This window comes from Diachasmimorpha longicaudata, chromosome 7 (assembly GCF_034640455.1).
Source record: "Diachasmimorpha longicaudata isolate KC_UGA_2023 chromosome 7, iyDiaLong2, whole genome shotgun sequence".
In the NCBI taxonomy this organism is placed as follows: domain Eukaryota; kingdom Metazoa; phylum Arthropoda; class Insecta; order Hymenoptera; family Braconidae; genus Diachasmimorpha; species Diachasmimorpha longicaudata.
The window spans coordinates 7,795,136-7,820,873 of record NC_087231.1 but is presented as its reverse complement, the minus strand read 5'-3'; the positions used below and the strand labels follow the sequence as shown (position 1 = coordinate 7,820,873).

At 40.9% G+C, this 25,738-nt stretch overlaps 2 protein-coding genes across 5 annotated transcripts in view; one reads left to right on the top strand and one right to left on the bottom strand.

Annotated features, from left to right (window-relative positions):
- The window catches only part of LOC135164859 (uncharacterized), a 77,451-nt gene that overhangs the window by 11,087 nt on the left and 40,626 nt on the right, over window positions 1–25,738 (top strand). Inside the window, exons 1-3 of one of the 3 annotated variants that reach the window (XM_064125587.1) lie at window positions 21,565–21,705; window positions 21,956–22,107; window positions 22,891–23,067. The exons of 1 other annotated variant lie outside the window; for it this stretch is intronic. The gene's annotated coding sequence lies outside the window, so the exon portion shown is untranslated. Of the gene's footprint in view, window positions 1–21,564; window positions 21,706–21,955; window positions 23,068–25,738 lie in introns of those variants that run through there. One more of the 3 variants, XM_064125586.1, reaches the window with a different exon arrangement.
- The window catches only part of LOC135164851 (midasin-like), a 62,273-nt gene continuing 48,552 nt past the window's right edge, over window positions 12,018–25,738 (bottom strand). For both annotated transcript variants that reach the window (XM_064125563.1, XM_064125562.1), the window contains exons 5-8: window positions 23,667–23,814; window positions 22,817–23,040; window positions 21,938–22,149; window positions 12,018–21,678 (exon numbers count right to left, since the gene is read on the bottom strand). In XM_064125563.1, coding sequence (XP_063981633.1) covers window positions 12,318–21,678; window positions 21,938–22,149; window positions 22,817–23,040; window positions 23,667–23,814 — 9,945 coding nt within the window. In that variant the 3' untranslated portion in view covers window positions 12,018–12,317. The remainder of the gene's footprint in view (window positions 21,679–21,937; window positions 22,150–22,816; window positions 23,041–23,666; window positions 23,815–25,738) is intronic.

Here is a 25,738-nt window from a genome sequence, read left to right as displayed (position 1 = left end):
CATTCGTTCCGAGATTATCCGATATTCCTCACTTTTTTCGAGTGTATCGCTTTTTTGCAAATGCATTGAGACTGGTTGATACGAGAAATCCAGACCGGCATTTCTCGAGTATTAAAATTTTTATGGCTTTCTGTATAAGAACAAGTGGTGGAGATAAATAAAACAGTTGAACTCAATTTTTTTTTTCAAATGCCTTGGAATTGTGAGAGCATCGGAGTCATTGGGGATAAGGGACTAGTAATCAACTTTATTTTTCGAGGGATTGAAATTTGAAAATGCACTTCTCAAGTTTAAGGAATTTGAATTGATTATCACTAATCACCTTCCACGTTCTTTGACGCATAAACCTGTTTCAACACGTTGCACTCCTTTGCAACAAGTGGGAAAACCTGGCTTGCTTTACCCTGGTATGGGATGGCCAGTTGGCGTTGCATTCAATTATCCAATTTTTCAATTAGATGATGTAAAAGTAAATTTCAGAAGATTTATGCAGTAGCGAGATGGCACAGATTTGAAAGTTGCTGAGGAATTTTTCCTTCAACCCGCTAAATACTCAATTTCATGGTACACGGAGAAGAAATTGTGGTAAATATTATGTGAAATTCCAGGTGGAAAAGACCGAAAAGAAATTATTTCTCCGCTCTACTCCACGATTTCGACCGGTTTGTAAAGGGAAATCTTCACCAACTTGATTAATGATTTCCTTCTTTTTTCCCTCCTCGAAAAAGATATAATTTTCTTGAACACCTTACATTGTTTAAAAAATGGAACTCTGTGGATAGTTGACCAGCAATTCTCATCACAGTAGACACTAAATTCCATTTATGTGAGAAAAAATGGCAAAAATTTCCAATATCACCGATAACGTTGCCCCTTCAACACCACTTTCCATCGATTACCGTAACACGTAACACAATTCTGCCAATTAAACGTTCAATAAAAATTTCGGGCATTTGGGCATTTATAATATTTAATGAACGATGATAAAAGCGACTGACGGCTCGGCGCGGCCGCCGGAGGGCAAGAGACCCATCAAGTGTTAACTGACCCATGTCCGATCAGACCCGCCGTCTCCAGATCGATAAATTAATATGTTGAACATAGGCGGAGTTATTTTAATACTCCAAATCATCACTTGCGGAGGAAGAGGAATCCGAAAAAAGAAACCTTTCCCCATAATTATGGGTCGCAAGTGAAATCAAATTATTATCCCAGCAATAAATCTTCGTTCGCATATGTAACGCGATTAGAATCGACATAATTTCCAACGCCCGCTCCCTAGCCACACATGTCCCAGATTCTCCTTGACGTTATCTACCATGAATTTTTATTACAACAAGAACATTCCTCGGACTTCCTCACTTTCGGGAATTCCAATCATTCACCACCAATGAGCGTGCCTCCCTCCCCTTTCCATTTCCACCGCAATTCATTGAACTCCTTTTCAACAAGTTGGAAAACCTTTCCTGTATCACCGACGATATCGCTCGAAGATTAGTCATCTCTCCTCGCCTCAGTACTCACTATGACTCACTATTTTAAATGACTCACTCACACAAACAGCCACACCGCCTTGAGAAGCGCACCGCGTATGCCTGTGGTTTTTCATACACTCCTCATTCCGACAAAATCCATCCGGTCACAACACTGATACAATGAAAACAATCTAAACAACCCGGCCCACGTTTAATAACCACATTGATAATAAATCGGTGAATTATCCCTTTACAAAAGCCCCTTTGATTTTAACCGCCTGCAAATCAAATGGCTAAATCTTAATATCCATAACACACATACGCACAGATTCGACAAAATTCTAAACACGCGATCTATAGTTCCCCATCCACGACACCATAAACATGTCAGATTAGTATGTAAACAAATCGCATACATAATGCATGCCGTTCCTCCGCGTAATGCCGCCAAACTTCCAGAGCAAACTTATTCCATACTATTCCCTATCACCGCCCTCCCGGCTCCTTCTTCCCCTTGTACTCCTTGCCCCCCCCCCCCTCCAAAGATACTGCTATACCCCTGATTGTCTCCATCCTTTTTCACTGGTTGTTTCATTTCATTCGGTGTTTTGTACCTCTCGGATACCTCCAACACCCAACGAGATATCCCTCGCCCCATTATTATTCATATCAAGAATACAAAAAAAGTCCTCCAGACTCTACATTGCTGTACGAACAAAACTCATCAGGAATTTTCTAACCGTATCTCACTACACGCTCCTACGTAAATTTAATTTCCCCAGACTGTTCAAGGGGGAATAACCACATCCTCTCCGAAATTCATCAGTGGAATGCACAATCTGTGATATGCTTTTTCCGTCCTCTCTGTTCGTTTGATGTGGCTGCAATTCCGATGAATTTAGGATTTCTCGGGGAGAAACAAGAAAAATATGACTCCAATAATTTAATGTGGTACTTTAAATGATGTAGTGTTGACGTAAAGAGGATAAAATTAATGGAGCACATTCTTTTATCTTTAGCGAGTGAAATTCTAGACATAAAAGTATAAACGGATGTCATTAATTGGGCGATCAAATGTTATTTTCAACTTTAAAATCGGAAATGAATTCGGAGTTTACGATTCAGCCAGTTTCAATCGTCAAATTTGTCAACTGAACTGCGTACAAAAATCGATAAATTATGAATGGATCCGGAAACCTCAGGTCAAGAGTTGCCAATCATATGAAGAACATCAACATGTTCACACGTAAATAAAATGAAATTGGTGGTATTAAAAAAGAGAGTGCGAGGATACTCCCCAGTGGCATTGATCCCTGAACTTTTCGCCTGAATAGCTTCCTCTAATGAAATTACGTCCAGTGGCAAGACTCCTCACAATTTCTTTCAGTATTTTCCCCCGTTGGCTGCACACGTACCGCTTGAAAATCTCTCTACGATTTTGCCCACATCTCACAATCATCCTCAGAGGGGGTTTGAGGATTCGAGGCGCGCTGGAGAATGAAAATTCTCTGAAAAGCACCCACACACTCCCATATCCACTCACACAAACTATCTCGCACCGAAAAACGTTTCGAGGTAAATCCGGGGGATTAAGAATCTGAGGAATCCGTTGAGCGTACAATTGCGGTATCGAAGTACATATCCTCGTCTACAGAAAAGTCAAGAAAAGCCAAGGACAGTAATCCTCAATGACCTTGGATCAATTCCCGAGTAGGTACATCTCAATATCTCTTTTTGCTCCTTTTTGACGTCATTTATTCACGTGAAACATTCTCTACTTTGGATTCTGGGGGACATGGGTATTATTAGGAAAAATATGAAGATTGGCAGAGTACAGTATTGCGATAAGGAACGAATGAAAAATACTGGGAGTGAGTGAGGTCGCGTGGGCCTCGCACTCCACGTAGACACGACTTGTGGGCCCAACATACTAATGAATATCTCACTATCTCTCTCACACCACCGAGAAGCATCGACAAAGCCAAATGTGTTTTTTGTTCACTTATCAATCGTTCCTCTCACTTCCAATTCGTTGGGTTCTCTCTCTTCCCAGTAGGTTCATCGATATCGAATGCAAAAGGTGTAGCTCGCGCGTGGGTCATCGGACACCGCCGCCTGTCCCTGGGTGTTCTACGCTTATTTATTTTCATCCTGCATGATTTTTTTTTCAATATTTATTTAGTGATGGCCAGTGGAGGATTCACTGCCTTCAATATTTACGCAATTTATGGAGAGGAAATACTTTCGTGGAGATCAAAGACAGTGACAGAGTAGCCCTTGCAGGTATTTATCGTTAATTTATGAAAAGTACTCTTTTTTTTTTTTCATTTCAAAACAACCTCATTCAGTTAACAACAACTGATGGTGAAGGCGAGGGTGATAGCCATGTGGATAACAGTCTTTTATCTTTCCACCCGTTTCACGTCCGCCGGGGCGAAAAATTTATATCATAAACCGCCAACTTTTTCATCTCCATCTCGAAAATTACTGAGGCTAAAACGGATTGTAATTTTGATCAATTTCATTCGGAACATTTGTCACTGTAAAATAATTTCTGAATGTACAGAACAATGATCCCGATTCCCAGAACAATTTTGCTCATTCGTGAATTTCATACTCCCTATGTTCGCGGGCTTATTTCATCCCGAGGAATTCAACGAGAATAGAAGTAATAGATGGTTAAAGCTGTGCCACGATATTCAAGATTTTCTCCATATCTCTGTCCTTTTTTTCCCCGTTTAATTCTCAAACAGGGCGTCTCGCCGTAGTTGTCGACCATTTTTCACCCCGGCCCATACAGACAATTCTCAAAGATCATTTTTCACTTGGCACACACCACTGTATTCAGGACTGAAAACGGAGTAACCCTCTCCTCACGAAGCATCAACGGTGAATGGCCTTCGCTCCTACGTTTCTTATTCTTTTCCTTCCCCCTTTTTTTTTTATCCTCATTTTTTTTCCACTCTCGATGCCAGTGCACTGAGGCAAAATGCCGCGACAAACACGAACGGTTTACATTTCAACCTTTTTAAAAAGCGTCTGAATACGTCAATGCACCGGCAAATATTTCTCACTGAGAGGATGAATAAAAAAAAAACACATCTGTCAATGGCATCGAGGTGACTGTCTCTCATTTTAACAGATCTCGGTTATCCTTCATTCGGCTGACGTGATTATTGTTATTGATACAATTACACTGATTATTATGTATCTCGATGTGCCTTTTAGACATTAATCATGATGATTTTGTTGGAGGCGCGGAATGTTGTGTACAAATTTGCCGAGCGCATTCTAATATGAATACCTTGACGATGAGTAAGGCACAGAAGCGACTGAGAGCTTCACCTCGTCGTCTCTCCCTCTACATCTGGTCCTCGAGGCCTTGCATAGCAGAGCACTGAGGTGTCGCTTTTATTGATCTCATCATTTGTATGAGATTTATGATTACATTTCTCAAGAAGTTGAGGAATTCGTGGGAGAATTTGTCAATGAAATTTTCGTGGAACTATCCAACAACCGTTGTAATGAACTGAAAATTTCTATTAAAATATAATGGTTAATTCCTCCCTGGAGGATCGCGTAATTTTAAGACGCGCGACGTTGCCATGAATGCAATGGGATGCATTCGACCCTTGAGGAGTGAAATTGACAATGCTGGAGCCTAAATGACGCGAGGCGACCAATCGCAACGGCGCCTGGAGTAGTCAATCTCGAAAATTTTTCCCATCTTTCAAAGTTTTTGAAAAAAAAAATAACAACAACAGAATGTCACGTGAATTTTTCCAACTTCCAGAATGTTTCCAACTTGCTATTTTAACTCCCCATTTTTTCCTTTCTTCTTTTTTTAAACAGACAGGTACGATCCACTTTGCAAAGTACTCGACAAAGGTTGAGCGAACGCCAGCCGATTCTAGATGCAGGGAAATAATGATTCGAGTTTACGTATGTATCGGTACGACCCATCTTCGTCCTTTACATACGATTTTGTCGAGGATGGCCAGCGAAGCGTGTTCCCAGCGTGAAAGCACCGTGTTATACCTCTACCTACCCTCAATATCGACTATCCCACTCTCATGCCCATCGTCTTCCTATGCTACCATCTTGTTTCCATATAACATTCTTTTTCTTTTTTTTTTTTTCGCTTCTGTTTTTCGTCGTTCCACGCTTGTTGGATTGCGCTCGAGTTGACTCGGGTTCTCATTTTAATGGCCTTCTCCAATATTTCTGTGTATTTATTATTCCACTTCTTTCCCTCCTCCGTATGTTTCGGTCTCGTTTTTTCTTTATTACCGCGAGCTCTCCTTCCGTCAAACCAGCGTGTAAATTCCTAATGATGAGTCATCGCACATGCGATACTATAAAAAATTAAAATAGGTCATAGCAGCGATATTGAGGCTCTCTTTCCGTGCGGTATCAGCTGGAATATTCAATGTGACTCACGATAATAGTTACAATTGAAATTTGATTCCTAATGGGGAAAATTGATATGATCAGAAAAATGATTGCTGACGACGGGTGTGATTAAATGCCCGAACCGTTATGTCATTATTTATACAGGGAAGTATTTTTTTTTTCGTAAGAATGAGAATTAACATGTGCGCGTTAGATGTGGGTAAATTGATAGGAGTTTATTGCTGATATGGGAATAAGAATTTGCTTATTATCATTTTTTTTGTACTCTTTATCGCAAGCGCTTGAAATACTTGACGAAAATTCTAAATCACATTAGTTCGGGGATGGAGTAAATGAATAATTCAGAGGTGTTACGGTACGGTCAACAGCGCACAAGTTAAAGGATAAATGGAAAAATACATTATTAGAAATTTTAGTCCCAGGGGGAATTATGTTTCGCGTAAGAACTGCCGAAATTGCTTGATGCAGGCCGCATGTTAAAACTTTAGTAGCGAAGTGGGAAAACAGAATAAGAATAAGACCCTACTGCAACATGGGATTCTCACAAATACATCTGAATTTAAAGGAGATAGCTCAATACTTGGGAATACCTCATTATGGTTCGCAATACTAAAAATTTTTTCATCATTCATCCTGTTCCCATACTTACAGCTACTGCAAATACTTCATGAAATTTCAACTTGAGTCTCATAGAGATACAGTAAACATGATGTGAACTACTGGATGAATGAGAACATTGAAGGGGAAAATTGAACCGCAAAGCGGTTTTACCTTGCGGGTAAGAACCCCAAAAATTACTTGATGCAGCCTCAGTACTGCGACGTGAGTAGTAAAGAGCTAAAACAGAATGGATCAGTGGAACTTAACGGTGACTTTACGATAAAAATTCCTCAGTCTAAGCTAGATTCACGTTGTTAACAATTTTTAGGTGAAATTCTCTCTGCTGTTCTTGGAAATTTTTATAACTTATAGTTCCACTGAATTTTCAAGGAATTTCACCATTCGACTTTTACAATTTGATTGAAAATTTAAGAGAAATAATAAATTTCAAGCCATCTATTCCAGAAAAGTCAGTATAAAAATGTTATATTGTTTTGAGAGCGATATGAACTTGGAGCGGACGCGAAAAGCACCATTAACGATGAAATAATCAACAATAAATGTCTTCTTTTTTAATTTCTCTGAATGTAGCAAAATGTTGGTAAAGATCTTATCCACGGACCCTACTTTACTCAACACAAAAGCTCTCAACAAAGACTCCGCCATGGCCCTACGATTTCAACAAATATACCGAGAATTGATCATCGATCGGAGCCGATGAATCTTGTTCAAGCACTTCACTACCGATGTGTGACTACACTTATCTCCCTGCATCTCCTCTTTGAAATTTTTTCCCATTCATCAAGTAGATGAATTCATCATCCACAACGAAATCCGAGGACTCCCTAGAGCGATTTGTTTCGTTAATTCATCGGTACCCGCTATACCTCATTATCGGTAGATTCTAATCTCCACCCTTTTTTCACCTTCAAGAAATCCCCGAATTTCCACCGAAAAGAAACGACTGATACGCGGGTGAATGACACTAGAGAAACCAAACAATGTAAACAAACTATTTTCAACGAATTAATTTCCTCATTAGTCAAACTAATTTTTTTTACTTCGAAGACAAATAAAAAAATGTTCTGAACTGTTGCACTTGAAATTGAAGTTAGCCTCATAATGTCGAAAAGGCAGACAGCGCTGCAAGTAAAATTGCCCGTAAGTCCCAACGGTGTTATACACTGGGGCCTCCACTGCAGAAGGCATTGTAATGAGACGAAAAGTATCGAAATTAGGAAAAAGGCACGAGTTAAAAGGAGAAACGGAAACGTAAGACATTTACGTAGCCCAGGGCCTGATGCGTCTGTTTTCGCACACGCGATGCTTGACCCCCTCTGAACAAACGAGACGAGACAAGAACCACCGGGAGAGCCCCTCAACCAAAAACAAAAAAAAAACAAATTGGGAGAATAAAAAAAAAAGGAGGACGAGTAAAAAGAGCCGAGACGAGACGAATGCGTGAAAATAAATGCGAAATTACTGGCGTACCGTATCGCCAGCAACCGTGACAACTTTTTAGTCGTCTCCACGTGTGTATACACATGTCTAAACGAATTTCGTGAATTTTTCACATCCGTGATATTGTCATAGTGGGGGTCCCCACCAAAATATACACAGTGAGACCGAAAATTCACTGGTACGCTGTGTAACTGGGATTGCATTATTACTGGGAACCGAGTGGGCCCTTCCACGAAACTCGGGAGACCCTTGAATTACCTGCGGAAGTCGTTGAGGAGGGACCTTCAATTATACTACTTCAATTATACCACTCCTGCTTGCATACAGCACCGTATCCCCCAAATACACTCACATGGTCACGGAAAGAAAAGTATTCATTTTGTTGTACGAATTTGGAGCATTTTGAACATTAGAGGGAGAGAGAGGGGAAGATGTGAGATTAGATTTTTGTCGGGAATTGGTGAAGTGGCACGCGGTGGGAATTGGTCTCAAGTTTCCTGGATTGTTGAATAATTGGATAATCAAAAGCTGTTCAACAGTGGCAGGTTGAGTCTAGTTTGAATTGGAATTTCCATAAAATGAAAAGTTACTATTTGTTTGGGAAAATGAGTTTTTACATGAAACTCAATGTAACTTTTAGTTACATCCGGTTGGTCATCAAGGATGTGATTTCCCTCGACGAAAACCGTTTGTTTGAAATGTTTTCTCTTCATCAGTGGAATTTGAAAAGTGGGAAATACTCCGAAGGTTCACGTAAAGGGAATAACGAAAAATTCTGTATATTACAAATTATAGACGGTGGGGAACTAAATTAACACATTTGCAATATTTTTCATATTGATACGCATGAAAATCTATCGCCCAAAGTTTAGTGCAATTTTAAATTAAATTGATCGTGGATGCTCGAATTCGAATAAAAAAATCCATGAAACGGTCACGTGAACGAATGATTGTTAAAAATTTCCACATCGTTTGTAATCAATCAATCAACAGTTTAGCTAAAAAAATAATTGTTTGAATGACTTCACCTCTGATGTAAAATATGCTCTCCAATGTCATCTTGATCGAGTTTGATCATGAAGTTATTACATAATGTGTTGTTTAAAAAAATATTTTGAAACCAATGGGCAGGGAAAAGTAAAAAAAAATTACGTTGAGAGAACATTAAATTTGATACCCATTGAATTCAATTTAAAATTTCTAATTTATTAGCAAAATATATTGACTCCGTTGTGACGAAAACAATTTTCTACTTGTTTTATATCACCCTGTGCAATAAGCTGAGTTTATTGCTTCAAACTCGACTGCTGCACTGAGTGGTCGTCTCCCACCTCTCACATGATCATACAGTGTTGCCACGAATTTCTTCAAAGCTGACTACTAAAAAACTGTTTATCCATCTAGTCAAGAAAATAATTCAAGAATGAGATCATTCCCACGATCATGATCTCTAATTAATTTGAATAATTGAAGCACAGACACGGTAGTTTTTTGATTTTTCTCTTTTTGTGAAAAATCCTCAATGACTTGAGTCGTGCGGGTCGAGCACTACTTTCAAATGGAATTCAACCTCACAACATTGAAAATACACGCACAGCTGTTACTTAAAACTCAAAACATTTCGAACGGTGAAAGCACGCGCGGTCTAGCCGAACACAAAACAAGCCCTAGACACGAGGGACGATTTACCCCTTTGCGACTAAAAAAATGTTGAAAACACAGGGGGATTCAGACACGACCGGAATGCAAGAGATATTTCGACTCTTCACACCCCCAAAATCCCCTCGGTAAATTTATATCCCTCGGAACATTATTTCGGGTAATACTACTTTACGCAACAAGTGAGGTAAAGCTTCTCTGATGTGTATGCGATTCAAGAACGAGCAATAGGCGAGTTTCATTATCACGTACAGAATTTTCCACTGCAACATACGCAAAAAGCAAATAGCACATCCGTGAGCGTGCGTAATTACAGTTTACCGCACGGTGTGATGGGAAAAATATAAATCGCTCCTGCCCCAACTAAATATTTTATAACCACTTCATTATATATTGTTGGCTGATTATCTCCTAATCGTGCGGCCATCGTGATTTAAAAAAATGATATCGCAAAGCATTTCCGAGTGCCGAACAATTTCGACGTAACCCTCATCAACCGGATAATTCGATAATTGCAGAGAGGTTATTCATCGACTCACACCGTCCAACTACTTCCGAACTGAATTGAATTTCCATCAACTGGAAACACCGACATAAAATCACCATTCGTTACAAATGGTATGATAAAACAATGACCTTAAAATTCCCATCCAACATCATAAACCACAAAAACTCCACTGCCGTCACTGTTTCGATGAGCGTCACAGTTTACGTCAAAACTCCAAAAGAATGATGGTACCGATAACTCATATCAATTACCGATGTAAATCCACCCCGATTATATCCCATAAAAAAAAAATTAAAGCCGATTGTAGTTAACTAATCCGTAACGGTTTATCCTAATAACCTCACGAGCCACACCCTGTGATCGATTTTGACGAGATGAGATTTCAGACATCCGCGTTCTCTCCCAAAAATTAACATTGCAGATAAGTCAACTCATACACTCACAAGTTCCCTATTGCATACTGAAAATAATTACAGTTAATTTATGGGCGTTGCATGTGCACTGCAACGAGATTTTTTCCATTCGATTACGATCGGTCGTTCGTATGTACATGAAAAGAGAAAAGTGAGGGACAGAGAGGTGGGGAAATGTGGTGGGATGCAGTGCGGGAGGAGGAACGAAGTTGGTGGTTATACGATACACGCGGCAGACGGTATCAGCGTCAATCAGAAAAAAATATCTCGATGCGCTACCGTGACCCCGTAAAAATTGTCTACCCCGAACGGAGTTGGGTTAAGTGTACCGTTTCGCCGTAAATGCGCAATGCACTTCCGGAGAAGGTCCTCCTGTACTCTTGTTGTTAGGTGACGCGCAAACAAAAAAATAAAAAAAAAAGAGAGGTAGTTGGAGGTGGGAGGAAGGGAGATGGGTGAGTCCAAAAACCCACGGTCGTACAAAAGCTAATTTTCGCGGGGTATTATCAAAGACGAGACCAGGAAATATGAATATTTATGCGGCTTCCCGCGTCTGTTCCCGCGATTTTTATAAGAATAAGAACGCTTCGGAGACTTCCTCGTACGCCATAATTCATAAATTCGGGGGGTCCCAATGCATATCCGCCCACTATGCCAGGCGACGAGGGGAGAGAGTTGTTTTTTTTTATGATTATGCTGTTCCTTCAGTTTTCGGATGGTTGCAATATCCGCATAACGGGATTTTGGCGCGGAAGCGGAGCGCGACTTGCATTATACAATTTTCGGGGGATTTTTCAATTATTGCGGAATGGAATTCTTTAGCGGTATGCACACGTGGGTCTTTATGAGTTCTTTTACAGATAATTGGGAGTTTCAGAGAGGGCAACGCGGTAATTGGGTGATTTCGAATTTATAGGGAGAGTTTTATCATTCATAATGTTAGGGGGAGGGGCCATGAAGACGGGTAATTACTTTTGAATTGATTTGTATAAATTGACATTGTCGCGACATCTGGGCAAGTATTTGTCAAACTACAGGTGGAGGTGCTACATCGTTACCGTGCGGGAAATTGGAAATAGCCAAGAACTCACCGCATGTTGATACATCTTACTGTAGATTTCTTCATTTTGCTTGGACTTTCCGTTACCGACACGTTGATGGTAATTTCGAATTCGGTTCGGCGAGGGTCGTATGAGCGGACTCAAATTTTCGATAGGGTGAGGGTACCGACGGTCGTTACCGATGGATATTACCGATGGCAATTCTTTAGGCCTGCAGTCATTACATCTGAAAGCGTACCGACAGTTGAAATATTTATAATTTATAACACTCTTCAATTTTCAATTAACGAAAAATTATAAATCAAGAGTAATGGGTCTGTGGCCGGTTCTTGAATGTTCTCAAGTAGGATGACTACAAAAAGGTACAGGAAAGGAAAATTCGGGGATTTTTATTACGCTAGACATAATTTTTTCATAACAATCGAAATCTATACAAATAGTTTTATATTTCAATAAATATTTACACTTTTCAATACATATTACTCAAATGGAACGTAATAATTTCATGTCATTCGAATAGAATCAACATTTAGAATTCATACATTAATGAGTACATAAAATAGTTTATTTGTCAGTAGGACTCAAGTTATGAAGGAATTGAGCATGAGAAAGGAAGGTCAACTTCCAAATTTTTACAAAATAATTACAAAATAAAATTCATATGGTGGAAAAATAGTCCAAAAGTTAGAAGAATGAATACATCCAATACATTTTATTGGATCATCAATTAAGAATCAATCTTTCCTACGACCTCGAACCACTGCCTAAGAGCGTCACTGAGAACTCCAGGAAGTGCATTAATATCCTTCAAAATCATGTAGAATGGGAACGGAAAGCTGTCTAAATAGGGATAAAAAACCACTTTGCCACCTTCAAAAACTGCGTTACGAATATCCAAAATCGAGTCTCTGCTGTTCGGGTTCTCCACAATGATAAAAACGATAAAAATGTCCTTCAGTTTGGCCCTCCTGACAGCACGAATGACCTTGTTAAGTCCATCAGAGGAGAGTCCCCTTCCATCACTCAAAATGAGAAGAAGTTTGGCATTATCAGTTGCTGTCCTATGTTCCTCGAACATATCCACCGTGAAGTGAACCAACTCCGCTATCTTCGTGTTCTTCTGATCGAATTTCATATCCTGAATGAGTCTGGATCCACTTTCCTCGGTGAATGGAGCCCCCAATGGATGGAGAACCTTGGGTGTTTCTCCAAAACTGAGAACACCAAGTTCTCCGACTTCCAGATATCCCATTGCCTTGGAAATCAGTGATAAGGACTCGAAGGCCAGTTCCTTCGAGTGATTATCAGACATACTACTGCTGTCATCCAGCGCCAGCACAATCTGATAATCTCTCTTCGATGGTTTAGTCCTCCTCATCCAGATTTTATCCTTCCTGAATTGACTAGCAATGTAAGGAATGATTTTTCTCATGTTAATTCGTTTTCCAGTTCTGTAATCTCCCCTTAGTCTAGTAGCTTGTGTCGGCTCCAGCACCAGTCGCAATTTCTCCGATAAATCTCTCGCAGAACCCTCTGTCACTGCACAGAGGCTGTTCCAGGCTGCCATAGCTTGTTCTGTTGTCGGTGTAGAGCGCCATTGGCTCAGCATACTCTCGATTTCCTGTCTTCTATCCTCAATTGTCATCATCGAAGAGTCCTCGATTAAATTTGTGTAAAATGCCGACTCTGCAGCTCTCTGAACTCCAAAAGTGTCGACATTCTCCCCCTCAACCTCCACTTGAGTCTCCATTGACGATTCTTCCAGGACTTGGCCCTTTGAACTCGTCTTCGACTTCTTATCCTTCTTATCATCTGATTCGGGAGTTTCTTCCGGATTTTGTGTCATTTTCTGCAATTCGTCTGCCTCGACAGGTTTATCCTCATGCATATCCACATTCATTTCATCCTCTTCATCCTTCTCCTCGGAATTTTCCTCTGTCTCCGCAGTTGCTTGATTTTTCGCTTGCTCTTCAGTTGCAGCATCAGTCGCATAACTGTCGTACTTCTCCGATTCCTTTACGTGTTCACACATGTCAACATCCTCATCCTTGTCCCCCTCTGCTCCCTCATCGTCTTCCTTGTCGGCTGAGGATTCCTCTCTCGAGGAAATCATCTTCTGCTTCTTCTTATCACGCTGGATGTTATCCATTAAGGCATGATTCTCGTCGCTCTCACCAGGATTCTTTCGTTTCTCTTGTGGCGTTCGTTCCATCTGTTGGCGCTGTACAGGTGTATTCTTCTGAGACGAAGTGCCAACATGACCATGCTCAGGCTCTTCAGTCTCTGCCTGCCCTGTCCCCTGATCCTCTCCATTATCTTGATTATTCTCAGCTGCTGAAGACTCTTGTTCTTCGTTCTTATTCTCCTTATCCGGGACTTTATCGTGAGAGCCGTCCTTTGTTTTCGATTCCTGAGCAGCATCCGTCTCTTCACTGGCATCATCCATACTTGGAGCAACTTGTTCCTCAGAAGATTTCTCCGTTTCTTCAGGTGTTGGCTCCTCGTCCTTGGAACTCTGTTCTGGGGCTTGATTGGAGCCCTCCTCAGGATTCTGCTCATTCTCATCCAAATCTTTGACTTCTGGATCTGATGTCGAAGGCCCATTTTCGTCTTCGTCACTGGAGTCATTATCCTGAGCATTATCTTTCTTCTCTTCCTCTTGAGGTGCTTCTGGTTCTTTCACCTCTGGTGGTGGCATAGATTCCTTCATCTCGTCAATATCAAAAGGGTTTTCCTCCCCCTCGGCATTGTCTTCCTTACCTTCACCATCATCGAGATTCAGGTCTTCTGGTAGATCTAAAGCCTCAGGCTCCGGTTGGGGCTCTTGGTTACCATGATAGGGGTTGATCTGATCGTCATTGACATCTGGTTCATTCATCTCATTAATCTCTTCTTTCTCTTCATCGTCTCCTTCACGATTCTCCCTCTGGTTTTGGTCTTCCTCATTAGAATTCTTCGTCTTCTCGTCTTTAGCAGTCATTTCCTTGTCTCCAAGTTGTTCACCTGCTCCCTGCTCATCCGTATCGTTCGTCTCGGTCTCCTGTTCCTCCTCTTCATCACCCCAGATCTCCTTATCCAATTGATCAGTTCCGTTTTCCGTGTCACCCATCTCTTTATCAAGATCCTCATCGTCCTCGTCCTTCTCGTTATCATCATCTTCTTCATTGTCTTCTTTATCCAAGTCTTGCAGCTTGGAATCAAAATTCTCGCTCATGTCGATACCATTCTCCTCCTCCTTGCAATCTTTATCCTCTTTAGAGTCTTTTTCCTCACCAGCTGGTCTTGCTTCGTCCAGCTGATCCTCAGACTCGAGCCTGTCGGAAACATCCTTCTTCCCTTCTCCATCAGCAAGACCCATTCCTCCTTTGTCAGAGTCTCGTTGCTCACCATTCTCATCAGCTTCAGCATCCCCAAGATCGAGATCTTTTGGGACACAGAAACCATTGGTCGCCAGATCCAAGAAGACATTCAGTTGAATGTACAAGAATTTACAGCTCGTTCGGAACAAGGCAACTTGTTCATGAAGATAAAATTGTGATAATTGGAGATATTGATTCAGAATTGGAAGACATCTTCGCCAAATCAAGTTCGATTGTGACGAGAATGATGGTGTTACTGTCTGACTGAGTTCAATGAGCTTTTCAAGTTTGTCATTGAGTTCATTTAGCCTCAAGGTCGTAATATCTTTCTCTAAAGACTCTATTAATTTCTCTCGTAATCCATTCTCCAATAGTTGGGAGTCCGATACCTCTTCCACGTCTTTTGTTTTCTGCACTGCGACGTCTCCATCAGGTGCTCCATCGGTTTCACTGCTAGATGTTTCTTTATACTTCTCCTGGATGATGAAAAGGACGGTCTTTATCAGAGCTTCAGCAGCATCACTGAACTCTGTTATTCTAAAATTCGAGGGACTGACTTCGGTGTTGGGAATCAGTTCAAGTTCTGTAAAGCTTACACTCCATGCCTCGATCTTTGTTTCAATGTATTGGATCGTCTCCATGATGGGGTGATCCTCCGAGAACAGCTTTAGGAAATGAGAGATGGTGTCTCTGATCTTCTGGAGACTCTGTTGACTGATGCCCAAGGAATTATAGTGAATGGCTGTTCTGATAACAGAATGTGAAGATTGCCCGAACATTTTAACGTGCTTTTTTAATTCCTCCGAAACAATATCTGAACAGCTCGTCAGCATGCTGATTGCCGAACTCCAAACATCATCATCTTTCTTGGAATTGACTATAGGAATGTTGCTAGACTCAACCAGCAAAACCTCTGAATCGCCTTCTATACCATCATTACTGGGGCACGAATGGAGATAGATCACCAGCTGTTCGAAATTTATTTGGAGGAATAACAACAGATCCTTCAGTTGATTGGAACAGGTGCTCATGTCTTGGTAGACTGGAAGAGCAATATCTTCAGTATCGATTCTCATCAGCTGTGCAATACGTTCTTTGAAAATGATAAACGTATCGAAGTTCTCTGCCAGGATCTTCTTTTCATTGTGAATCAGGAGCATTAAATGATTGGAATATCCACTGCATCTCTCCATGTTGGAGACCCCCAGGTCAGTCTGAACCTTCATGAAAGCACTGTTCAGAGCATTCAACTTGATCAGAGATTTATAATAATAGGATTGACAGTCAGCCCACTGGGCCAACATCTGCTGATCAATTCTCTTGAGAGTATCGAACTTCTTGAGGGCTGAAGATACTTCCACTGGGGGAACAGTGAAGTTGTTTATGTCCTCAGGTCGATTCTTCAGTGCCAGTAATCCTTTCCTATATGACATTCCGAAGCTATTTAACGACTTGAAGTAGTCAGCCAGTGCCATCTTCTTCTGCTGGAGAATACTCTTGGCATGTGACTTTTGTTTACTGAGTGGTAATGTCCTGTCGACTTCCATGTTTTTCAAACTAATCGCATGAGTCATAGAGTCTTCAATGAACTGTTCCAATTCTAATCTCAATGGAGGATACATAGACTTTGTTATGGTCTGCTTACAAAGTTCTCTGCTCTTCATCAAGAGACTCGCACTTCTGTTTATGAGATCATTCGGTACCTGAAGAGTAATCGATACTTTGGGAAGCGAAGGAATGATGTAATCCATTGGATCGATAGTGTAGTCACGATCTCTGGACCGATCCCACTCACCACGATTTGCCTCCAAATCATAGTTCGATGGTTTAACAACGAGGCAGGCCCCAACGTTTTGCATCAACCCATTCTCATATTCCTTAACAAATTTGAAGAGAGTCCTGTGGGTCTTCTCAACAGTCTCCTTGACAGACCAGTAGTTAATATCATTCCATCTGGCAATTTTGACAAATTCCTTGAGCTTTTTCTCGATGGGAGACTTCAGAGAATTTATTTTAGCTTCTACTTCCTTGCTAAACTGACCGTAGTAATGGTGGATATTCCAGAAGATGGCAAGTAGTTCGTCTTTCTCTGAACTTGGTTCGGCGCAGCAAATGTAGCAATGGAAAGTGTAGAGTAGCTCCAGTCTAGCTTGGAACTCCACCAAGGGAGATTGATTCATGAAATTTTCTAGTTGCTCGATCAAAATTTTCGCTGTGAGAATTTCCTCGTTTTCAGTTTCAGCGCTCTCTTCTGGAGGGCTAGGGGTTTCAGATGATTTATTCAAGTACGATTGGACGACATTAAACAGCAACAACCACCATTTTGCTGCTTTAGTTTTCAATCTCTCAAAGACAGATTCAAGAAGGGTTTTCCAGCAGTTGAGCTCCAATTTCCTCCACTCAATAATCTGTTGAGTGAGGGATGTCGACTGCTCAATGAGACTTACCCCACTGTGAGCATTCTCCTCCCATTCTCTCATCTTCACGAGAAGAAGCTCAAGACCAGTTAGGAATCGTGAGATGGGTGAGTGAACGGGGAAACTGTGAATTCGGGTGATGATAATGTGGATAGAGGAGAGAGTTGGATGCTCTGGCCACTGCTTCAGGAGATCATTAACTCTATGCAAAATGGTATCAAGAATGGGAAGACAAGTTTGAACCTCTGCGATATTCTTGGACTTGTAGAAATTGTAGGGTTTCTTGTGAAATGAAGATTCCTTGAAGAATACCTCGCCTCGGCTGTCACACGCAGCCACTGACGTCAGAATATTAAAGCTCATGTACAATTTCGAAGTTAAGCCAGAGGATAGACATGTCTGAGCACTTGGGAGAATCGTGTTAAATATTCTAAATCTCTCCAACAATGGCTCAATGTAATCCCGTTGGGGGGTATCACCACGTGTTTCTAGCCATCGAGCTTTCACAAAGTGCTGGACCAGCTTGGAATAAATCTCGTAAACTTCATATATATCTTCATCAATTATCACATTTTCCACGATCATAGTACCATCGCAGACCGATACATGGTTGCAGTCTTCTGGGTCTTCATCTGTGGAAACTCTGGCTTCTAATGTAGGTTGGCTGTCATCAATCTCTCTGAAGTCATCATCACGATGCATTGGGAATAATCTACGCAGTTCTAGGTTGATCTCTTCTTCTTCTGTTGACACTTCCCGCGTAGCTTGTCCAGTAAATCTATAGTAACCTTCCTTCTCCTCCTTGATTTGCTTTTTGAAAACTTCCTCCTTCCTCCGGAATAAATCAATTTGCAATGAAAGTTGGTTAAGTACTTGCCATATCTGTGGTGTCACCCTCCCATTAAGACTTGTGTAATTATAAAGTTCAGACAGAGAATTCTTCAGACGTCTGAAAACCTCAATCGTTGCCAATTCTGCTCCTAGTTTCAGTTCATCTATTTTACTATTAACAAATTTTGTAGTGCCGATGCCACTATGTAAGTCAATCAGATGAAGTAAATTCTCCTGTTCACGTCCAACAGTTGGGAATCTGACGATGTTGTGCAGAAAGCTTTCAGCAGTCATTGACCAATTAAACTTCGATCGGTTTTCTGCCACCCATCTTGTACTCTCATCAATCAGAATCTTCATTCCATGCTGCAAGTGGGCCACTGATATCAAAATAGGCTGAATGATATCTCGGAAATTGGCGAGGAATTCATCTCGCAGTTTAGATGAGAAATCGCGCAAAAATATATATTTCTCCTTAACTGCATCTATCGAGGATTGCCATATGGCCATTGATCTGTCTTCTAACGGTGATCCAGCTAATAACATACTGTGCAAGTCTTGAATTGATTGAAAATATGCATGTGGTGAATTCAAGAGGTCCTGGACAGTCTGAAGTTTTTGTCTGAGAGAGAGGTAATTGGCGGTTGGAGCCCTGAATCCCCTCCTTTGAAGCAACTCACCCTTCTCGATGTGCAATTTGTCTAGAGCTTTGCGAGCTTCCAGAACCCGTGGATCGCGAATTTTTACTGTGTCATCACCCAAAACCACGGCATCCATGTCAAGCGAATAGATCATATTTTCCAGGTCTACAATGCAGTCTGTTATGAACTGAATCTTAATATCCAATCTCTTCATTGGGTCGATTATGTCAATATGAAGGAATAGGAACAACTGGTGAAAGCCTAGTTGAGCCCACGTTATTCCTAGCTCGGCGATGCTGAAATTCTCCGGTGCAAATGTAGATGGGCACGTAATATACCTCTTAAATTTCAACAGAGGGTCATAGAACCCCACCCTGTTTCTCATTTGAAACGTGTATCTGTCTACTCTTGATGGAGACGTATTTTCTGTTATAGTTAGTTCAGTCCCAATTTTTTCGACGACTTCGACGTAATGAGCCAAATGAGCCTTCAATACCTTCAAATCCATGCTAAGAAACTCATATTCCTTGGAGCTCAGTGCAAGACTGTTATGCCAAACAGTATCATTCAGCAACTTCAGCTGTCTAGTTTTCTCTGTGCAGGAACCCAGACTTACTGTTTTCATTATTGAAGTGTCTCTGTTAGTGTCAGCTTTACTGCCGATTAGATTGGATAAAAGGAGAATCAGGGTGGGTTGCTGCAAGGAATATAAATCATTTTCACCGTCTCCATCGGGTGTTTCAATCATATCAGCATCGCTCCGGCTCACTCCAGGGAAGTTGAGGACAGCTCCTGGGGTTCGGAAAGCTAGTGAAGTGTTCTTGAAATTATTGAGCTGATAGAATAATTCATACACGAGTGAATTATCCGTTTTGTTCTCGGTCATGTGAACTGCATCAAGTACTGCGATCAAATTGATTGGTAGGCTAGGAATTCTGGTGAACTGTAGAAATCTATCACGATGCACCGGTTGAGTCGGCAAATTGATCATTTTATCGCAAGCGATTTGGTGTAATTTGTTGGCCAGCAAGATGAACAGGTATTCATGAATGGGTAATAGCTGAATTTTCATGACAGACTCGTTCAATTCCTTCGCTGTTCTGTTCGACAAAACGTAGTCCAGGGTCTGGGACATTTTCTCGTGAGTATTGAGCGACAATTTATGATCAGTGACATTTTCCACTGCAGATATAACATCAGTCGTCTCCTCGGGATTTTGACCGATCCATATATTCTGCCAGGTTCTAATAAGACTCTCCCTTAATGCTATACATTCTTTCATTTCGATAATCATTAATCTCAGCTTCCAAGCGAATGAAGAGGGTGAGACAGTGTCACCCAATGGTGACAATTCGGTGATAATTCGTTGGTATTGATTGTGCATTGCGATTATCTCAACTGACTTATATGGAGGTGGAAATTTCATATGCTCTCGGAGATCCTTTGCGAACTTTCTATAGCAATCGTTGTCTCTAGGGAGAAATGGACCTAATTCAGTCGTAAGATCGTACATTATCTTGCTCATCCTTTCTACGTTTTTGTTCGTAACATTTTTTGATTTCTCGAGGGATTCCTCCACAAATTTCAATACCCACTCGTAATGGACATGAAGATTTCTGGTGATAAAATCGATTCTGTCAGTCGTATCATTCGAATTATCATCTTTGTCAAAAACGATCTGTTTCCCCTGATCATAGAATCGCTTCAGACCTATCAGATTCCTTCTGAAATTCAACCAGCTGTTGTAGTTGAAATCACCGATAGCTTCGAGGATATAAGTCTGCATCCATTTGCTTATGGTTTCAGCAACTGGAGAGAACATGTTTATCAATGCAAGGTGGGCACCATGAGGAACAAGGGTGTTCGCTGGTATTTGGGAGAATTCTTGGACTGTCACTTTAGTGTAGGCACGGTTGCCGCCACTGGGAGTGTCTGCTTCCACCAGATGTATCTTGATGTAGTTGATCAGAGAGATTTTGAGGGCCAACTGGTATTGATCAGGGGTGAATTCACAAACGGACGACAGCGGATGCCAGGGAAGGGAACGACTGGGGAATCCGTTGCTTGCATCATCGACAATCGACTTTAACTGCTTGCATTTGTCCGAGAGATGTTTGTATCTGTCGAAAATTGATCTGGATAATCTGTTCTCGAGGAAATCGATCCTCCACTGGAAATCCTCCACACTACTTCGCTCCAAGAAATTTACCAAAAAATGTAGGAACACTTGTTCGGCAACTGGATAATCAATTTGGATAGGGCTCAAGATAGTAGAGAAGTAGTTTTCATCGAGGAAATCGATTAGAAGTTTGTCAGTGTGCGATGTCTTGCACCAGTCATTATATTTATTGGATATCGCCTGGAGATTCGTGCTTTGCTGTTTCAACAGACATGTTCTGGCATCGGCCAAGAAGTCTTGAATATTGGGGGTGATTTCTGAATACTCGAGACACGATGGCCCGGCTTCAATAAGTTTGTGAAAAGCAATTGAACTATCGATCAACTGAATCAAGGTCTGTTTGATGATGGAATCATGAATGCTCCTGGATTTTATGTAAACATCTATGCACGACATTTTGAAGGCATTATTGACAGGAAAACCTCGATTTACCTGCTGCGCGATGAGAAATGCCGCTTGAAGAAGTTCATTATCTCCGACAATTGGTTTTCCACCCAAGTTCTCACTCGATATTTTCCGGTTGATATCGATCAATGCGTTCTGATGATTGACACGTACGAGCCCCAGCGCGTATAGTTGGGACTTGATGTCCAGAGTATTGGATTCAGGATCATCCCTTCGTGGTGAGAGGTAAATCTCTACGCCTCGATTCCTCATGGCTCTGAGGATATAAAAGTTATTGTTACCAGTGAGTAATCTTGTCAATTTTATGTACGAATAATACTATATTTCAGGAATCAAATAGTTGAAAGTAAAATTTTTTGTTGGTCAATAATTATAGAATTATCCTATGGAGAGATCTCGTTCATAGCATTATATTTTTATATTTTTCTGTAACTGGACCAACACTTTTTCGTACTTGCATTGTGAAAGTACGTTACAAAGAATAAATAGTCATGCATTTGAGCATGAAAGGTTACCTTGATATCTCGCCGTAGTTGGGGTCCATGGTGAGGAAAAGACGGAAATTCGGATGTGGTTTTATGGTGTGGACGTTGCCAGATGAGTCAGTACCTCGTTCACCGATCGTGAGAACGCCATTCGGCTCGAGGAGGCCATTCAGTCTGTCGAGAACTGCTGGACTGCACAGGTTTACTTGGTCCACGAGGAGCCACGTGCCATCACGCAAACACTAGAAACATCATATATCAATATTTCATGAGAGCAATTCCATTTTCTTTCATTTTTATGTTATACAGATCCGACAGTACTTGAACAATAAGAAATTTACTCAATTTTTTTTCTAATTTTCCGATTCGTATATTTATCATTACTGAGCAGCAAAAATTATGGAAAAATGTTGACTAGATGTTTTGGAATAATTAATTTAAAATCAGTCATTTGCGAAAACAATTTATGACGTCTCATGGTTATGGAAAAAAGATATCTCGGAGGTGTATGTTTTAGAGGAACTGGAATATGTTGAATAATTCAGTTGCGAAAGAAAACGAGACACGTAAATTTTACATTGAGACGATTTTTGGAGAACGTCTTGAGACAAAAGAAAGATGGGGTAATGTTCATGAGATCGCCTTTGCAGAAGGGACTGTGATAAAGGTTTTTAGTGGGGATCTTCCTCCCTTAGAATCCGAGATATCTCTCCGCGCATATTGGAGTTCATTCATTCTGTTTCACCCCTACAATAACAAACTACTATTTTATCGGGTCAATTGACCTGAAAATGCTCGAATGGACGAGTCATTTTGTTCGTGATTAATCTGACAGCTGCGAAAGGTGTTGATGTTCATTCTAATAGAATCAGCACCTCAGATTTTCATTGATTGTAGTTTTAATTTTACCTTCACCAATACACTGTCGATCCATTCGAATTTACCGCCCGCATTCAAACATTTTTCTTCCTTCACAACTGCAGCGAGATTTTCCAGTTTAGTCTCGAGTTCAGTCAGACCACTGTTTTCTGTCGACCTGAGCCCTCTGATCGTTGAAGTCAGCTTCAAAAGTTTTTCAATACGTTGCAAAAAGAGTTCGATCTCGTCGGCCATTGTCCTGGGCAGATCATCACCTGAAAGTTTTACAAACAAATAAACCGGTAAGTAAATTATTTGTTTTATGGCCATACGAGTACTCGCGGAAACTGTAGATGTATTTTATTTCCTTATGAAACATCAAAGAAACATAAAACCCCACCGGCTTAATCTATTCGACTGAGCGCTTCTTTCTCATAAAAAAAAAGTTTTCCACTTCTGTATAACATGTTTTATGGTAGACACAAGACGAGAATTTCGAACTTCATCCCCGCTATTTTAGAATTACCCTGGAACCTCGGGTAGATCCTGGGAGCGAAAGCAAATCAGCATTGAAAAATTATCATCCAATTCTTGTCCTAGAATTTCCATCATTTTTTATAGATTCCGACCGTCTGAAATGTCATTTTCATCCGATCCCCCAGCACTCAGAGAATTGAAAATTCCGCCAGTATTAGAACTCAATCATAATTCACTCAAAGGAGATTGGAGGAGAAAAAAAACCTCTCAAGTCTTCGAAATTTAATGCAAACTCAGAAACCACATCGTTTATCATTCGTTCCCGTAGAGTGAGCGAAGCCATAATGCATTCAAACTGCTAGCGTATTTATCAATAAACCCGATGAATCAATAAACCTGACAATCCTCAACTCAATCCCCTTACCAGTGGATAATCCCTTAACAAGCTCCAATTGACCATGAAGATCGGCAAATACTTCCTTGCGATTACTCTCCAGATTTTCCGTTATCGATCTTATGACTAGATCCTCAGTTACCGCAATAAGCTGTTCCAAGTGTCGATTGTAGTCAGTCTGCAACAAAAATAAGAGGAAAGAAATCAATACAAGAAAAGTAAATGAGAGAGGGAGCCCCAGAATTAGTTTTTCGCTTTGCGAGTTATGCCAAAAGAAAAGGAGAACATTTCTCTGGGCCAATGGGTGAGTGGGATGGGCATCATTTCCTCCGGATATCCGGCAGGATAATCCCCCAGCCTCGCGGCAGGCCCTATCCCGCATGAATCAAAATGATTGATACGGGTCTCTCGAGTACCTCCTCAATTCACTCCTCTCGCCTGTGGATTTACGTTGATTTTCTTTTTTCCCTTTACCAACAGTTTTTCCCTCCCTCAGCTTTGGTTCCCATGCTCACTAGCGCCCATCACAGCATATCCGATTTCGTTAGCTTTTTGGATCAGTATATGACATTCCATACGTTCAAATATACCAAGGGTCGATAACACCGATACGTCACTTTTAGGAACTCAGTGGTACATCCCAAGAGAATTCGCGAATCATTGTATTTGCGATGAGAGAACGAATGTAGGACGATTGGGGAAAGGGGATGAAAAGTTCTTGACAATTTTCGAGGACACTCCACGAGTCTAATGACTTTTCAATGGCTAGAGGCACCACTTTTATTTCATTTTATTCCTTATCCTTTATGGAAGTAACACCTGCAGTGACACACGCTTCGCAGATTTAATCTTACAACTTCTAGAAGGTGTTCTTGTTCTTGAAAGTTGATGGCCAGTACATCATGTTTTGCTGATGTATTCATTAGAAATTAATTTTCAAGAGGTGCGAACGTGAGAAGAATGTGGTATTTTATTCAGTTGCCTTGTGGTTCACCTGAGTGAGAGATTTAAAGCAGTTTTTTACAGCAGAATACTCTATCTGCAACATGTCCAGCTGTTACATGAGGTGTAATGTCGTTATGAAACCTGGGAAAATTGGTTTTCTCGAGAATGATCGTCAGTCTCCGTATGACTGGAATGACCATATTATATTACGCAAGATCTACCAAATAATCACGGTGTATATTCGATGAGTGGGAAAAATGCATGGAAACTTTTCAATTACCACCGGTAAATGAAAGTTCCGAGTAACCAGCATATTTTCAATAAACTAAGGCATCTGAACGGCTGCCTGCGGTGCACCATACATCACAACCAAAAAGAGAATGCCACAAAGAGGTCAAAAAAAGAAATGATGAAAAGAGCAACACGATAAGACGAGAAATAAAAAAAAAACTCGAGTAAAGTTTCGAGCGTTCTCTACTAAGGAAATCGATAACCCAACGTGAAAAAGTTTGGGTGGGTGTGCTCCCCTGGACCCCGCAAAAAACTACGTCACTTCAAGTGTGCGAGAAAACGTCACCAGAGAAATCCTCGGAAATTCCAGGGAACTTCATTAATCCTGATGAACTTTTTGGATGCTCCTGGACGCTTTTAGAATACTGTTGGATAGTGTTCAGCATTGTTTTACCCAAGAATGTCTCCAATGAAATTCGGAATCTGTAACGCAATGTTGTGTCAACGGTATCATATTTACAATTGGATAAAATTCATTGTTATCCCCCTGGTGCTGTCAGCAATTCATTGGAGTGAGGAGGCCATGGTGAAACGAGAGCTCGAGTGCTACGGAATTGTTGGAATTACCACCCAAACTTGTTTCTGACAATCGACAGTGCGATAGAATCTCATTCTCTCAACACCACTCCAACAGATATAGCGAATTGTGCAGTGAGACACTTTGCCGTTTGTCAACGAGAGTTGTGATTCATCAAGTTACGGGTGGTCACAATGTTTGAAATAAATCGATTGAAAATAAATCTAGTCAGAGAACGCCAGTAGTGGTCATACGAGGAGTGTGCAGCTCCGGTGGCCGTCCAAACTAAGTAGAATTCAATGCGTTCGTACTTGGGAAGGTGATCCGCTTGGACCAAGCTGTCTACGTA